General features: G+C 38.7%; 1 protein-coding gene across 11 annotated transcripts in view; it reads right to left on the reverse strand.

Annotated features, from left to right (window-relative positions):
* Window positions 1-1,697: 1,697 nt before the first annotated feature.
* ADCY10 (adenylate cyclase 10) overlaps window positions 1,698-17,868 on the reverse strand; it is a 136,553-nt gene continuing 120,382 nt past the window's right edge. For 2 of the 11 annotated variants that reach the window (XM_007480714.3, XM_007480713.3), the window contains 7 exons: window positions 14,862-15,066; window positions 13,518-13,614; window positions 13,274-13,389; window positions 11,885-12,002; window positions 8,739-8,934; window positions 5,704-5,892; window positions 1,698-2,566 (listed from right to left, as the gene is read on the reverse strand). In XM_007480714.3, the coding sequence (XP_007480776.2) occupies window positions 2,405-2,566; window positions 5,704-5,892; window positions 8,739-8,934; window positions 11,885-12,002; window positions 13,274-13,389; window positions 13,518-13,614; window positions 14,862-15,066 (1,083 nt within the window). In that variant the 3' untranslated portion in view covers window positions 1,698-2,404. Of the gene's footprint in view, window positions 2,567-5,703; window positions 5,893-7,107; window positions 7,735-8,738; window positions 8,935-11,882; window positions 12,003-13,273; window positions 13,390-13,517; window positions 13,615-14,861; window positions 15,067-17,868 lie in introns of those variants that run through there. The other 9 variants (XM_007480711.2, XM_056815495.1, XM_016429934.2 and 6 more) reach the window with 8 other exon arrangements.

The raw sequence follows: 17,868 nt of genomic DNA on the forward strand, positions 1-17,868 counted from the left end.
ATGTTTCCAAGCAACCTGTTGTCTCCTGATCTTTCACTCCAAGCAGGGCTCTCATCCACAACATTGCTTGCTTTTCAAGCAGTCTCCAAATGAGCCCTGAATATTAAGTGTTCATGTGACTTTTAAACATTCACTGACTGAGACAGTAGTCTAAAGACAGTGTCATAAAGTATGGATAGAAAACAATAATAGAGTTAAGGCACTGGAATTAAGAGGAGTTGGAGAATGCTTCCTGTAGAAGTAACTGAGAAGAGCATTCCAGACTGTAGGAATATAAATGAGGGATAGACTGATTTCAGGGATTAACTAAAGAAGGGAATTTTGATACAAGCCCTGGGAGAGAGGATTCTGGGAAGGAGAGAGGAATTGTGGGAGTTTGAACTGATAATAACTGACTTACTTCCCTCTGGGATTTCCACTGAGCTTTGACTCTGCCTGAATTTCCACCAAACTGGAAGGAGTGGGGGGGGGGGCAGCTGGGTAGCTCAGTGGATTGAGAACCAGGCCTAGAGAGGGGAGGTCCTAGGTTCAAATCTGGCTTCAGACATGTCCCAGCTGTGTGATCCTGGGCAAGTCACTTGACCCCCATTGCTTAGCCCTTACCACTCTTCTGCCTTGGAGCCAATACACAATGTTGACTCCAAGATGGAAGGTAAGGGTTTCAAACAACAAACAAAAACTGGAAGGAGGTTTTGCTCTGAGAAATTTTCCCTAAATTGGAGAGCCCCATTTTCCCTGAGTGTTACAGAGATCATCTGCCAGTGATCCATCTGCCAGAAATCCCCTTGGGCTAAGGTAATCCAAAAATTTTCATCTGTGACTTTGGGTTACTTAGTGCGGCCAAACCAAGGCTTTCTTTTCTTTCTTTCTTTTTTTGTTAAGCACTAGTGGACATCAGGTTAGAGTCAGATAATGGGGGGTGGGGGTGGGGGTGGGGGTAGATAGAGCAGGGAGCTGTAGGCAGGGCCCAGAGAAGATAAAGATGGCTCTCCTTAAGCAGGGGACTTAGAAGTTGGGTGGAGCTTAGTTTTTAAGAGTGTTAGGGTCTTACCTACCAGTTTCCCTTACTTCCTTTATAAAATAAACTTTGTTTTTTATAAGCCAAGAGTTTGTGCTTTATTGGCCCTGAGGAGTTCCTAGGTGGGTTGTATCATCTCACATCCCTCTAGAACAGTTCCCTATTACATGGCATAGGGGAAGGCCAGAGAGAATGCCTAGAGTTCAGAGATAGAGTGTTTTGTTTATGGAATGTCAACTGGCTCAGAGAGTCCCTGGCAGAGGGATATATAATAAGAAGCCAAGAAAGGTATAAGGAGGCTAAGTTATGAAGGGTTTTGAATGCAAGTGAAGTACATGGAAGGTACCTGTTTATTTTCATATGAGAAATTGGAAATATGCCCTTTCAATTATAAAAAATGAGTCTGATGCATGGCCAGGTACTGGGCCAACAAAGGGACTATTACAATCTTCATTAAGCAGGCAGTGGACAGTACTGTGGGTTTGGAGTCGGGAAGACCTAAGTTTAAATCTTGCTTCAGACACTTCAATATGTTTGTGGCCCTTTGTAGTAAGTCTCTTAATCCTTTTTGGCCTCAGGTTCTTCAACTGTAAAAATGGCATATAAAAATAATGGTAGGCTACTTTGTAGGGCTGTGATATAATTATACATCTCTAAGGAAAGAGAAATCACTCTGCAAACTTTAAAGCTAAATCTGAATGTTTTATTATTAACCTATTCTGACATTTCCTCACATCCCTCTTTTTCTCTTCCATCCCATCACTCCAGTTCCAAGCACTAGGCTTAACACCACAATTTTTTTTCATTTCAGTCTTTATTACTCCCACAAATTGAAGCATAGGATATATAGACAAGAACAATAATACTCTAATCATCTTGTAGCTAATTAGCCAATACAAAAATGTTTCTTATATGCCTACTTATCTTTCTCCTATTTCTGAACCAATAATATATGGTGCTTTCATAACTTTACACTATACACAAATGTTTAATAATTTAGCAATTTAACAAATAATAAATCTTACTTTGATTCCTATTTCTCTAGAGATGATGGCTATGACACTTGTCATTGTATTTTCTATTTTATTTTTTTTGGAGGGGGACAGGTTTTGATTGAAATAAATAGGTTAAGCTAAAAAAATAGTAAACATTTTAATGAAACTGGTCAAAGAAGAGCAAATGCCCTTCTCAGACAGAAATTGGGGATGGAGAAGAAGGATAGGTTCTATAAAGATAATAAGCTCCACATTTTGCCAAAGAGGGAAGAAACCCAAAATGTCTGAAACAGAAACTGGAAGAATTTAACATTCACAGAAAGGAAGCTTATAAATGATTTATATAATGAAAATTATTTACTTTCCAAGTTCTTCAGTCCCATAAAAAACGCTAGAAGGTACTGTCCGTAATGGCAATTTTAAATCGGAATTTGTTTTGTTCAACATTCTTTATTTTCAATTCATCTAATTTGATTTCATCCCATTGTGGAAGAAGCAAGACTATTTGAAGCCAACTCTCATCCGTATTCACTTTGTCGGAGTACCACCATTTCTGGGAAGAGGGAAAGGGAATCCAGAATGAGTTTTTTTAATGACAAATTTGTTTAGAATATTTATTTAAAAAATATTACATGTTGGACTTTCCAAAACAATGGAATTGATTATAGACAATTGATTGACCACCAAATTCATGCAGGACTTGAAGATAGGAAGACCTGAGCTCAAATCCTGCTTTAGGCACTTACTAGTGTGACCCTTGGCAAGTTACAACCTCTGCCTCAGTTTCCTCATCCATAAAACAACAGCAACAACAAGAAGTACTTATAAAGCACTTAAAATATTGTCTCATTTGATCATCATAACTACCCTGAGAGATAGATGCTATTCTTATATCAATGTTATAAACCAGAAAACTGAAGGAGATAGATTAAAGTGATGTGCTCAGGGTCACACAACCACTAAGTGTATGAGGCAGGATTTGAACTCAGGATAATAATTGTACCCATCTCACCGAATTGTGGTGAGGATTAAATGATATAACATATTTAAAGTGTTTTGCAAACCTTAATGCACTAAGTAAATGTTAGTTATTATTTATATGATAAATAAACTTATAATAAAATATATTTCTATTGTATCCTTTGAAAATTTCACATCTTTTTTTACACAACATTAAAAGTGAACAAACATATAGTAACTCACACATTTCTTAGTTTATCAAGGTTAGAAGACCTCCCACATAGTAGGTTGTCCCACTCTAGAAGAGTCAAATTTACAAAGTATTTTAGACAAATTGGATACAAAGTGGTACTAGTGGAACTGAGAGTAGTGAAAAGTTTAATTCAAAGGGCAATTCCCATATTGTGGGATTGTGGAGGAACTGAGCTTTGCTTTCTCAAATCCAAAGGAAAGTTAAAACTCCATAGTCATGTCCCTGAGGATCAGAAGGATTTTAGGTATCTGTGAACAGTATAGAGTGGATGGAAAAGTAGGATTTGGGCAAAGGAATTTCTTTTTTATTGTCTCAAGATGGTAGTTGGAAGACCATTTTTGGGGTGATGTTATAAAGGGGATTTCTATGTTAGCTATAGGTTGGACTAGATCAGTGATATTGAGCCTTTTAGAGAAGGAGTATTGGGCCCTGTCCCCATCCCACCCCCTAGACATCAAGTGCCAGCCCCCCCCCCCATACTGGCTGTAGGGGAGCAGCCTCCCAAGTCCCTCTGCCTTTCTGGTAAAAAAAAACACTGGAGGTGAGAGGTGGAAAGGAAGGGTGACCAAGTGCCCACAGAGAGTGCTCTGAGTGCCATCTTTGGCACCTGTGCTATCATATTGATAGATTTAGAAGATAGGGTATGTGACCACCCCCACCCCAGTTCATTACTAGAAAGGCAGAGGGACTTGGTAGAGCTGATCCCTCCCCCTTTCTACTGTGCCTGATGACATTGTTTCACATCCTCCTCCCCTTTGCCTAGCAGCCAAAGGAAGCACACAGTGGGTAAGTTGGGCAGATCACAGGCGGCAGAGCTGGAAGGGAGCTGAGTGCTTGATGAGGACATTCCTCATTTCACCTGTCCCTCTGTCCAACAGCCCAATGGGATCACTCTCTCCCTCCCTCCTTTGTGTGGAGTAAGGGAGAGGTGGGGCATGACAAAAGGTCTGGGGGGGGATGGTCATGGCACTTAATCTGGGGGGGGGTAGGGTAGGGTCAGGACCTGGCACTCTGTCTCTAAAAAGTTCACCATCCCTGAGATAGAGCATTTATTAGGACCCTTCTATCTCATAATTAAATGAAGAGGGTCAGCTGGGTGGCTCAGTGGATTGAGAGTGAGGCCCAGAAATGAGAGGTCCTAGTTTCAAATCTGTCCTTAGACACTTTCTAGCAGTGTGACCCTGGGCAAGTCACTTAACCTTCATTGCCTAGCCCTTAGCACTCTTCTGCCTTGGGACCAATACATAATGCTGACTCCAAGATGGAAGGTAAGGGTTTTAAAAGATAATAATAATTGAATGACAAGCTATTGCATCATTACAATATTATTTTCTTCTCCATGTCCCCATCCACCAAGGTAACTGACACATCCATATACTTCCTGGCATATATAAAAGAACATTCAAGTATACAGACTAATTTAGCCTTCCTCACCTCCAGCTTAGAGTTTGTTACTTGGCAGGGATCCAAGATACTTAAGTGGACTCCTCAAGCCCCAGAAGCATCTGAATACAGAATCTTAGATCTCTCCTCTAGAGGAGGAACCTCATATTGTTAACAGAAGGAGACTTGTAGGTGATGAACAGAGCAGAAGGAAATAGCCTTTGTTCTTAAGAGCACAAAAGGATAAACTCCAAAGTACCACCATCTTCTATTCCTCCTACTTTCCCCTTCCCAAAGGATCAGGGAGATTAAAATTTTCTCACAATAGGGGAGAGAAGGAAGACTGAGAAGAGGGCAAATTGTCTTAATCCTCACTCTTCCATGACTTTTCCAATGGGGAAACCCTGAAGAAGAGAAGTGGCTGTTAGAAGTGAGAAGGTAGTCTAATAGTGAGGAGCAGAATGGAAGCTCCCAAAGTTAAATAATCTTTTTGACCAGACCTGTGATTTCAAGGGTATTGGGAGCTCCTGGTAAGAACTTTTTCTATCAATGTCCATTAGCACCTGCTTGGATATTTAGCCTTAGATTTGCCTGGGGCATTGAAGTGGTCAGGATATGGCAGAAACAGGGCTTGAACTCAGCCTTCCTTACTGGATGCCAGTTGTCTATCCATTGTGCTATGCTGCCTTTCATTAAATAAAATTAAGTGGGCAGGGTGCCGGACCTTGAATCAGGAAGTCTCAAGTTCAAATCTGGCCTCAGACATTTTACTGACTGTGATTCTGGGCAACTCATATAATCTCAACCTCAGTTTTCTTAACGATGAAATAGGGATAATAAAAGCCCCTAACACCTAAGGTGGTTGTGCAGATCCAATAGATAATACTATTGAAATGCTTTGTATAGTAAAAAGAGCTATAAAAATGCCAAGTCATTATTATTGTGAGTGCTATTATTTCCAGAAGACATAAACTTTAGTTAAAGACTATGATGACTCCTTCTAGAGAAGTCCAAATCTTCAAGAGGCATCTAAAGTTACTTTTGAGGTCAGAGTAAACAAAGCCCACTTCCCTTTCCCCTTTTACATTATTTACTTTGCTGATAGTTAGCCAACTTCTCTCAAGAAGATTGCCATGGACATCACAGATCTGTAAGGCTGTTCTCAGGAAAAGGTTACAGTTGTCCTCATCTCCCATGAGTATGCATACATAAGCCATCAGGTGGTAAATCCTTGGGTAATATAAAGGACCTGTGGAACATTGAGCTACCACATTCTCCAAACTCTGAGGAAAGAACAGTGGATATCTGGTTGAGAAAAAAAGAATCTTATGCCCAGGAAATTATTTTATTCATAGGTTAAATCAGTAGAATCCTAATAGCATACACATTCAAAGGTGGTTTGATTTGTGTAATTCACTCATTTCAAGAAAACTGCTAAGGAGGTCCTAGGTTCAAATCTGGCCTCAGACACTTCCCAGCTGTGTGACCCTGGGCAAGTCACTTAACCCCCATTGCCTAGCCCTTACCACTCTTCTGCCTTGGAACCACTACACAATATTGATTCCAAGACAGAAGGAAAGGATTTAAAAAAAATAAATGAATGAATTAAAAAAAGAAAAGAAAACTGCTATACAGATTGGCCAATATGACAATAAGGGAAAATAATAAATATTGGAGAAGATGTGGCAAAATTGTGACACTGATGCATTGCTGGGGGAGTTATGATTTGAGCCAATCATTCTAGAAAGCAATTTGGAATTATGCCCAAAGGGCTATAAAAAAAATGCTTGCCCTTTAAACCAGCCATACCACTACTAGGTTTGTGCCCCAAATAGATAATAAGGAAAAAATAACTATACAACAATATTTATAGCTGTGCTCTTTGTAGTGGCAAAAACTGGAAAATGAGGGGGTGTCCATCAATTGGGGAATGAATGGCTGAACAAATTGTGGTATCTTATTGTGATGGAATATTGTTGTGCCAAAAGGAATAATGAACCGGGGGGATTCCATGTGAACTGGAAAGACCTCCAGGAATTGATTCAGAGCGAAAGGAGCAGAACCAGGAGAACATTGTACATAGAGACTGATACACTGTGGCACAATCAAATGTAATGGACTTCTCTACTAGCAGTGGTGAAATGATCGGGGATAATTCTGAGCAACTTATGAGAAAGAACACTATCCACATCCAGAGAAAGAACTGTGGGAATAGAAACAAAGAAGGAAAACATATGATCAATCACGTGGTTTGATGGGGATATGACTGGGAATGTTGACTTTAAATGATCGCTCTACTGCACATATGAATAATATGGAAATAGGTTTTAAACAATGATATTTGTAAAATCCAATAGAATTGCTTATGGGCTCCAGGAGGGGGGAGGGAGGAGGAAAGGGAAAGAACACGAATCATGCAACCATGGAAAAATATTCTAAATTAATTCATCAATTAAAAACATAAATAAAAATTAAAAGAAAACTTCTATAGAAGAAATATAGAAGAACCAGTTAAATTTGTGAAATGTCATACAGGATCATATCAAATCTACAGTCTAGTCATGTAGAGTACAGCTCGACAAATTATTTGTGGGTCATGGAATGAGATAAGAGAAATGAGGTTGGAATCAGAAATGATGCAAAGACAAACTTATAGACAAAATCAAGACTTCTTGCTGATCAGTGTCAAAGTTTATTGATTTCAAATAGCTATTTATAGATGGTTGAATCAGGTAGAGGGATTAAATCACTCACAATGGAAGTCAATGATTAACAGGATGGAAACAATGGATTTAAATTACCTAGGTGACTTTGATCAGAGCTTTCTATATGTGATAATTCAACATGTCAACGTGTAACCCAGCTTTTTACAGAATACTGTATGTTCTTCTTACAGAATTTCTTAGAATTCTGAGAGGAGGGATTGAGTTCTCATGCTTGAGGAGCAAACTATGTGTCTTCTTTTTTTCTAAGCTATGGCTTCCCAGAGATCTTGCAAGCTGGGGTATATTGGGCATTCCAAAGCCTTGCTTGATGGAAGCTCCTGTCTTTGTCATGCTGTTCCCACACAGTCAGTCCATAATTCTGTGTCTGTCAGTGGCACTAAGAAATATTTACAAAATGCCCTAAAAACAAAATGTCAAAATCAGATGCCACTGATAGAGGAAAAATTGGGCAAAAAAATAAAAGCAAAGGAAGAAAATTATGAAAAGACAATTAGAAGCTTAGCAAAAGAGACACAAAAAATACTGAATAACACTTAAAACAGAATGGATAAATGGAAAAGAGGGTACAAAAGTTCAATGAAGAAAATAATTCCTTGAAAATTAGAATTGAGCAAGTAGAAGGTAATAACTCCTTGCAATATCAAGAAACAATTTTTAAAAAGTCAAAGGAATTTAAAAATCTAGAAGAAAATGTGAAATATCACATTGGAAAAACAATCTGGAAAATAGATCAAGGAGAAATAATTTAAGAATTATTGAAAGCCATACTCAAAGAAAGAGTCTAGGCATCATATTTTAAGAAATTATCATGGAAAACTGACCTGATATCCTAGAATCAAAGAGTAAAATAGAAATTGAAAGAATCTACCAATTACCACCTAAAAGAGATCCCCAAATGAAAACTGCCAGGAATATATATATATATATATATATATATATATATATATATATATATATATATATATATATATATATGTATATATACATACACACACACATACTCAATTGGTATTAGAAATCTCTTATCCAACCAAGGAAGAGGATAGGAGAAATTGGGTGACATATGCTGGGCAGAGGGGTAGGGATGTCCTTGTACCAAGGGGGTCTTAAATTAGAAAGTAAAGGAAGAGGAATTCATTTAAAGTCATGCTGAAAATATGACAAGGTTGGAATACAGGTTAGAGAAGATAACTAATTTAACAATTTAAAAAAATATTTCACCTTGGCACTGCATTGTCCAAATATTCTATAGTCCTCTTCTTGGTGATATTTACCCTCTCAGAAACAGTGAAAATAGGATTAGCTAAATATCTAAGTATTATGCTCTTGGTATATCTAAGTAGTATGCCCTGTTGTTATATTGTCCTGAATGCAAACTCAGCAAAATACAAGGAAGCAGTCACCTTGAGTAGTTCAACTCCGATGTCTTGGACGTTCTCAGTTTGTGCTTGAATTTGTTTCTGGAGATTAAGAACCTGGCATTCCAGGTATCTGCTAAATCCCTCGCACTGAATATTTGAGATACTTCTTCTCTGGACCAACTTTTTAGCTTTGTTGTAAAATATTTCAAAACTTCCCCACTCCTCAAGTCTAGCAAACCTAAATCACCAATCAAGGGAGGGGAAAAATAAGGTCAACATTGCACCTGAGTTCTGTTGCTTTTCTGAATTCAGTTTAAATAGAAACATTATTTCCTCAACCTGGGCCTCTGGAAGCCACCCTTGGCCCACCAATTGTGGGAGAATGCAATTTCAAATTTGTTTCTTGGCTCGAAACAATGTATTTTAGATAGTGTCTCCCTCTCCCCTTGCTTCTGCCAGGTAATGGGGGAGTAGCTGGTGGTTATCGGGGTCAGGAAGGAGAGTCATGGTGAATTGGGGAAGACAAAAGGAAAACATTGACTCCAATATCCAGCTGCTGGAGGACTGACTGCACTCTAGGGGATTATAAGCTTGGGGGCTAATGGTTAGTCAGAATGTTTGATTATGATCTTAGGTTGATTTTCCTTCATCTAATTCTTGATCTTTCAAAGTAGCTGACTTTGTTGCCCACAATTTTCAAAGGAAAAGCACCTTCTTACTGGAGGCAGTGAATATTTTCTAAGGTCTCTTTTTGCTTTTCAACTTCATTCTTTCCAGCACTGGTGGCACTTTAATTTACCAACACTCAAAATACTTACTCTTTGGTCCCCACTGCCACTTCCAGGCTCTCCCTCTACCATCATCACTCAACAACCTCTCTTCCTTTGAAGTTTATTCAATCCATATTTATTGATTAATCAAGATTCTGGTAGCTATGTTCTATAGACCTCCTTCCTTCCTCAATAAATTCAGTCTTTCTCACCTCCCCAAATGCCACCCTTATACTAGTGAGGTTCAATATACATATTGATATTCTGTCAAACATCCTAGCTTCTCAATTTATCAATTCACTCATTTCCCTTGATCTCCTCCTCCATCCTACCATAGCTACACACAGACCGTCACACACTTGATCTTCCCATCACCCACAAATATTCCATATCCATGTTCAGTGACTGAAATTCATTTATCTAATTATAATCTGTTGTCATTCCACTTCTCCCTCTTTCTTGCAACCCTAAAATTTTTTTTTTGGTTCCTCACTATAACCACAAATCTCTCCATTCTTCACTCCTTTCCCAGACTTGATAGCCTTGCACTGATTACATGCCCTTCACTTTCCCATCTTGACCTCTTAGTGGCCAGTACAACTCTATACTGTCCTCTTTGTCCCTCAATCCTATAGAAGATCTTGTGCTTCCAAACACCAGTCTTACATTGCTTCTACCATCAGCTTCTTTTGCTTCCACTTATTTACTGCTGAACAAAGCTGGATAAAATCATGAAACTGTGCTTACTGGGTTTATTACCAAGTTATGTTTTATTATCTCAAGTGAGACCTCATTGAAGCAAAGCAATTCTTTTACATATCCCTAATGGATTCATTATTCCTCTCATCATATTGGTTTTTCCAAACATTTTCATGCCTCTTCAAGCTTTGCAAAGTTACCTCTTCTCCTATCCTTTCAGCTGAAAACCTTTTCTTATTTCTCTGAAAAAATTAAAGCCATTCTCATACATGTATTCTCTCTTACCCCTGTTCTCTATTTCACATCACTCATATGTCTTTACCAACTATTTCCCCCTTCAACCTTGTCCCACACGAAGAGTTTACCTTTCTTCTTGCCAAAGCAATCCCCTTTACATGCACAAATTATTGCATTCCATTTTTCTCCAGAAGATTGCCTCCTCTCTCATCCCTACTCTCACTAATATTCAATTACTCCTACAAATATTCCCATGTCTTTTGTATCATTGTTACATCTTCATTTGAACCATCATCCATCCTGCTTCTTATAATCCCATAATCTCTCCTCTCTTTTGTGGCTAAACTCCTTGAGAAAGCAATTTACCATAGATGTACCCATTATCTCTCCTCTCACCCTCTCCTTAAACTCTTTGCAGTCTAACTTTTGACTTCATCATTCAATGGAAACTGCTCTCTCCTAAGTTACTTCATTGTCCATAGCAGCAGAGAGCCTGGCACATTAACACATATTGATGCTTTTAGACCATGGTTATTCCTAAATTGTAGTTCATCATCTCCCCTCAAATCTACTCCTTTTTCTCCTAATTGTTCTGTCTCTGATCATTGTTATCACCCAGTCACTACATGTGTGTAAACTCAGAATTGCCTATGGTTCCTCCTTTACCTAAAACATTTCATTGTCAAAGCCTTTCAATTCCAGCTGCTCCCTTCTCATATCTTCCCTCTGCCTTCCATCCCCAGTGTTACCATTCCAATGATACTTCTCTTGACTAAACTACAGCAATGACTTCCTAATGTCTCATTACTTCTAAGCTCTCCTTTCCATTCTATCTTGTACACAGCTACTAGACTAATCTTTATAATGCACAAGTCTAATCATATCATTTCACTGCTCAGAAACTTTTAGTGGCCTGTTAATGTTCCCATCTTCTGTCTGGCCTTCAAGGTCTTCTGTAATCTGATTTTTGCCTACTTCTCAGTTCAGTTCCATTTAACCCATTCATCTTTGGCCTTATCTCATGTTGTTCTCTTTCATATACTCTACATTTCAGTCACTCATCCTCTGAATGTCCTTCATTCTTCTTCTCTTGAATCTTTGCTCATGTAGTTTCCTACAACTATAATGCCACCTCTTACTGCCCCAACTCTATCTGTTGACATTCCACCCACCTTCACCTCCTCAACTAAGCCTTCCTTGTTCTTCTCCACTGAGAAGTGATTTCTTTCTCGTTTGCTATTAAAACACTTTACCTCCTCAACTAAGGCTTCAAGAAGGGATTTCTTTCTAATTTGATCTTAAAACACTTCATACTCCTTTCATATCAATTCCACAAAATTATAAACTCCTTGAGAGAAGGAAATGGATTTTATTTATCTTTGGATATAGTTTAGTACCTTGCTTTATGCATAGTAGATATTATTAAATGTTTGTGGATTGAATGAATGAGAGAGATGATTATAGTTAAGCTTTATGTGTTACCAGATCGCTACATCCGAATAAAGAGCCAGTAACAGGCCACAGTGGAATTTGAGGATTTTGTTATCTTCTTTTTCATTTATGAAATGCAGACATTCTTCAAAGGTCCTATAAATAAAGCCTACAAAGGACAGGAGAAGGAATATTTCACTTAGGGATCTCTTTCTTAGCTTAGTAATTATCCCTGAGAGAGCTTTGTGAGAAGCCAAGTTGTGTTCTCAATCAGCTTTTTAGGATGGTTTGAAACCAAAGGTGAGATGTGTGACATGACAGCCACATGCCACTCTTTAGCTGATAGAGGGTCTGTGGAAATGTGGACAGCACCATGGCTCAGTGTCAGTTTAAGGGAATTGGGTCTTTTTGGTCTAAAGTCAGGAAGGAATAGATATCGGTGCAGTCTTATAAAGTATGTTGGATTTCCTGTCAACCTAATTCCATTCCACCAGGCTCTGACTATCTAACTGATAGCAATATTTGAATCCCTCTCCATAACAAAGTATAGTGGGAGCTAGGTGTCTAGAATGGATTCTGATTTAAGGTATGTCCGGAATTGGCCTTAAATAAAGGAATTGTAGATTGTTGTTTCTTGGTGTAAGATGTCACTGCAAACATCTCCTCCTACAAATATTTAGCCTCCCATTCTACTAAAGATATCTAAAAATACCCACCATCAGAATTTTTTTCTTTTGTACTAAAGCCTTTGGTTTCTAAGGAATCCCTGTTACAATGCTCAGGGAGAGGGAATATTGCACAATACTTTGTTTTATTCACCTTGGAGCTTTACCTTAAATCTCCTCTGCTATGTGCCTGTTTCCTCAGCTGTAAAATTAAAGGGTTGGACCAGGATCATAGAATCCAAATTTAGAGCTAGAAGGAGTTTTATAGGTCATTGAATCCAACTATCTCATTTCACAGATGAGGAAATTTGAGGCTCAGACTTGAGGTCCCATGACTTGCCCTGGATCAGGGCAGTTACAGTAAGTATCCAGGGTAGAATTCCAACCCAGGTCTTCCTGACTCCAAATCCACAAGGTCCCTTTGAGCTCTTCTATTTTGTGATTCCATGGTTAATATGTTATTGGCCATGGATATCCTGGTGTGAATTTTTTTTTTTAGCAGATTTCCTAGCAGTATCTTTTTTTCTCCAAGGATTTTCCCAAACCATAGACTAACCCCTCAGAACACCTTTACACCTTTGTTCCAGGTGGGAAAGACTAGCCTTGTGTGCACATTTTCTTCTCTAGCATCTTGATGACAGTTCACCCCCAGATACTGAATGATAACACCCTACTCTATTCTCCACTAAAACCAGGGATCAGCCAATTGTTGGGGAAAGCCTTTTAAAAGGATGCATGACTATAGCTGCCCTTTTCATAAGGCAAAAAGACTTACCACCATAGAGCAAGATATCTAGACAGTTGAAATAGAAAAGTCCTTGGCTGACTGTGTGTTCTTCTTCAACAGCAAATGACCACATCCACTGGAGCACTTCGATATACTTTGAGTATCTGGAGCAAGGAAAGAATCTGGCCAGTCCCTGTAGTGCAAAACCACTCATAGCCATCCAAGCAAAAACATCCCACTGCATATACCCTGCCATTGCTGCCATTCCCCTTGGGACTCATCACAAGAATACCTGTTTTTCAAAAAGAGAGCTCTACCAAGTCGGTGAAGGACCATGTACTCTATGTTGGGACTCTTGGTCAGCTGCCACATCCGATATGCTCTAAAGCCTGTACAAGAAACAATCTCAAGCTCTCTTATTCCACTCTTTGCCTCCTAATTAGATCCCCACTGAAATGGAATGCAAGTTCTTTCTATGCCCTGGGAGAGGGATGATAAAGATAAGGATAGGGATAGGGATGGGGAGATGGGGATAGGGATAGGGATGATAAGGATAGGAACTAGATCTGTGATTTCCATGGTAGAGGGAACTCCCAGGTCATTGAACTTTTCTTAGCCAATGTGGGGGACTTTAAAAATGTGCACTTGAAGGGTCAGCTAGGTGGCTCAATAGATTGAAAGCCAGGCCTAGAGACTGACTTAGGCAGTCTTGGGTCCAAATCTGTCTTTAGACAGGCCCTAGCAGTGTGAACCTGGATAAGTCACTTAACCCCATTGCCTAGCCCTTACTATTCTCCTGCCTTAGAACCTACACAGTATCGATACTTTTTGGAAGGTGAAAATTAAAAAAAAAAAAAAGCATCACACACTGAGATTAAGTATTTGGGCCAGGGTCACCCAGCTAGTTAGTTAGTACATGTTAGCAACAGAACTTAACTAGTTCTAGGCTCTGAGACTGGCTCTTGATCCATTATAACAATGATTCTCACACTATAATTTGCAGGCCCCTGGGTGACCCCAAGAATCTTTCCAGGCATCCTCAAGGTTCCAATAATACTAAAATGTTATTTGCCTTTTAGAATCATCCTCCCCTTTATAACTCCATATCTGGGTGAGTCTGGATTTTCATATCTTTTAATCAAAACAACATAGTATAATAGATTGAATGCAGAAGCAGACATGACAACCCAGGTATCTTCATTTAAGTCATAGCTTAAAGAGATTTACAAAGCTATGTAAAGCATTGCTGCTTTTCTTACTAATTTTTTTTTGTTTTGGAAAGCATATTTTTCATTGAAAATGTGTTAACTAAGCAATGGATTTATTTTTGTTATTAAATAAAATTTTAAACTATCATTTTATAAATCTCTATAGATACAACTGACAGAAACAAGAGCTCTTTGTAATTCTCAATCATTTTGAGTGTATAAAAGGGTTCTGAGACTTTGTTCCTGGTGCATAGTAAGTGCTTGATAAATGCTTTTTTCCCCTTCCTCTCCCCCTTGGGACCAAACAGTTATTATATACCAGGTTGCCTGTCTTACCTATCACAGAGTAGGCCATTAATAAACAAGAGTTGTTTTAAATCGGAGGCCCATTGCTGCCTTGTCAGACGGAGATGGAAAAGAACTCTTACCCAACTGAATGGCCAGCTCCAGGTAACCCATTAGGAACTTGATGTGAGACAATTTAACTGCCACATGAAGAATCATTTCAATAGTCTCTTTATTCAAAGGCTTGTTGAAGATAGTCTCAATGGCCATGACTTCATACTTGAACCATAATCCTTGATAACCTCCTAGTTGACTGTGCAATGAGTAGTCCAGGTAGGCTTTAATGATCTGAAATGTCATCAGTGAAGGGAAGGAAGGAAGGAATGAAGGGAGGGAGGGAGGGAGGGAGGGAGGGAGGGAGGGAGAGTAAATGCTAGTCAACAACACTTGGGATAAAAGGCTAAAGCAAAAACAGTTCCTGTTCTCAAGGAGCTTATGCCCTAATGGGTGAGGTATCCTGTATCTAGGTAGGTACATATAGAGAAGCAGTTAGTTGTTTTAGTGGATAGAATGTTAGGCCTGGAGTCAGGAAGATTCATTCTCCTGAGTTCAAATCCAGCCTCAGACATTTATTATCTAGGTGACCCTGGGCAAGTCACTTAACCCTATTTGCTTTAGTTTCTCCTTATAAAAAGAGCTGGAAAAGGAAATGGCAAACCACTCCATATATTTACTAAGAAAACCCCCCAAAGTAGTCATGTCTGAAATGTCTCAACAACAACACATACAGAGTAGATGAAAAGTAGCCTTAGAGGAGAGGGGAGGGAAGGGGAGGGGAGGGGAGGGGAGAAGACACTGGAAGTGTCCTACAGAAGGTAGGATTTGATATGCTTCTTGAAGGAAGCATGGGTGAAAGTAGAAAGGGAGAAAATTCTAGATAGCCAGATAAAAAGGGACCAAGACAGAAAAGGAAGAGTAATGTCTGCGAAACAAAAAATTGACCAGTATAACTAGATCACAGATTTCATGAAAGAGGAGTAATGTGTAAGAAGAATGAAAGGATAGGATAGGGTTAGGTGATGAAGAACTTCAAATGCCAATCAGAGAAATTTTTATTTCATCCTCGAGGTAATAAGAAGCCAGAGGAGTCTATTGAATAGGGCATGACATAGTTAGGAGGTATGCCTTAAGAAAATGATTTTGGTCGCTAAGTGAAAGAGAGTTGGAGCAGGGAGATATTGGAGGCAGGAGGCTCTTATTATGGTTCAAGTGACAGGTGGTGAGGGCCTGAACCAGAGTGGTGGCTGGAGTGAAGAGAAGGGGGATAGACCAAGTAAAGCTGACCATCCCACCCTGAAGTATAGCAGGCAACAGAAACCCAAATCAGGTCCTAGGGCCAGAAAGATGAATAAATCAAAGTAAATCAAAGTGAAACTTTTCTACTTTGTGGGTATCCTTTGACCTATGTTACAGTTAAAAGAGTGGTTGCCTTAAATCGTGACCATGAAGATATGGTTTCAAGATAGTGCCTGAGCCTTAAGAGAGACTAGTCAGTCTTTTATCACTTACTACAAGATCTTTCCAAGCAAAACTCTAGTGTTCAGAGATACCCTCCAGTTTAGCTCAGGAAGCTCCACTTCAGCTTCCAAGGCTGAATTCCCTTTCAGCCACCGAGACAGAGACCAGCCTCAAATTCAGCTCCATAGCTGAATCCCCTCAGAGGCCTTTCTGACCTCCTTTTAAAGAGAATTTTCTCCTATGTCACCTCCCCTAAGTTTTCACATCTACCAATCACAGTAGAAGTTTTCCAAAGGACTGACCATTCTCAATTCACACCTGAGTAGACTAAAACTTTGAGTAATTCACACCTGAGTAGATTAAAATTTCACACCTCTTTTGTTAAGCTTGTCCCTTGCAAGTTTGCAAATTGCCTGACCTTTTAGTAATTAATTTGACCTTCATAGGTACTTAGCACCCTTTTGTATTAGATATAAAAATAGACCTAGCTTAAGGGCTTGGCTTCACTATAGGTATGGGTTAAGTACTTTTTCATTGTTCAGTAAAGAGTTTTACAACTTTATCTTCCCCTTAAGGTATACCTAAATATGGGTGGAGTAATTTTAAAGTTCTCACATTCCTGATCAAGTACCTTCATTGTTTAAAATGGGTTTAGCTTAATCAAATCTTCTGAAGTAGAGTTTGAGAATTTTTAAGATTCACATGTCTGAGAAATTTTTAAGATTCACAATTCCCCCTGATGATCATTGGGAGACTAGTTTCCCCATTGATCATTTAACATAATCATCTTGTAGTCCTAAATGCACTTCTAACTACAGATATATACAACATTCAATTTTCTTAAGAGGAAATTAGAGTAGTGAGGTAGGAATAGAAAAGAAATAAAGCAAAACCAATGTTTTGCTAGGCACATTGACAGAATGCCAAATTAGGGGCAGTCCCTTTGGGCATAAATATGTACATTTACAATAAATGTTCAATCAAACTTCAGTTTAATCAACCACACCCAAAGTTCATTCTTGATCTTCTTGATGTAGTGTATGTTTTCTGCATCTTTCTGCAACAGTTCATTCTCTGGATTTAGGAGTTAGCAAGCTTCTTCCTTGAAGATCTTTTCTCAAACAAAATCAAAATCTTGGATTTTTATAAAAATACAATATCAAACAAAAAATCAAAATTCTTGGATTTTAAATTAAAATACAATCCCCCCTGAAGTAGGTATTAAAAAACATCCAGTTCAGCTCAGGATGCAATGTTGAGTCATGGGGGTGTATGAGTCAATTATCAAAAGAAGAGGAAAACAATAAAAAACATAAGGGAAAAAATTCAAAATAGGCCCTTGTATAGGTCCAATTTAAAGTAATTTCTATCCCACAAGTCTATAGGACAGAATGCAGTAATATTTCACTTACCCATTCACAGCCAGGACTACAGGAAGTTGCCATAATATAAGAAAGAAAAGAATTAGAATTCTAATTTGATAGGGAAACGTCTGATTTTTGTCATTCTCAGGGATATAGGGAGCCAGCATGATAGTCAAACTTTGTACTTGTATGAGTACTTCACGAAGAGTGTAGATACAAGGAAGTCCTACAACTTAACATATGTCAAGTGTCGCAATCTTGAGTCCAC

This window comes from Monodelphis domestica, chromosome 2 (assembly GCF_027887165.1).
Source record: "Monodelphis domestica isolate mMonDom1 chromosome 2, mMonDom1.pri, whole genome shotgun sequence".
NCBI classification, from domain to species: Eukaryota; Metazoa; Chordata; class Mammalia; order Didelphimorphia; family Didelphidae; genus Monodelphis; species Monodelphis domestica.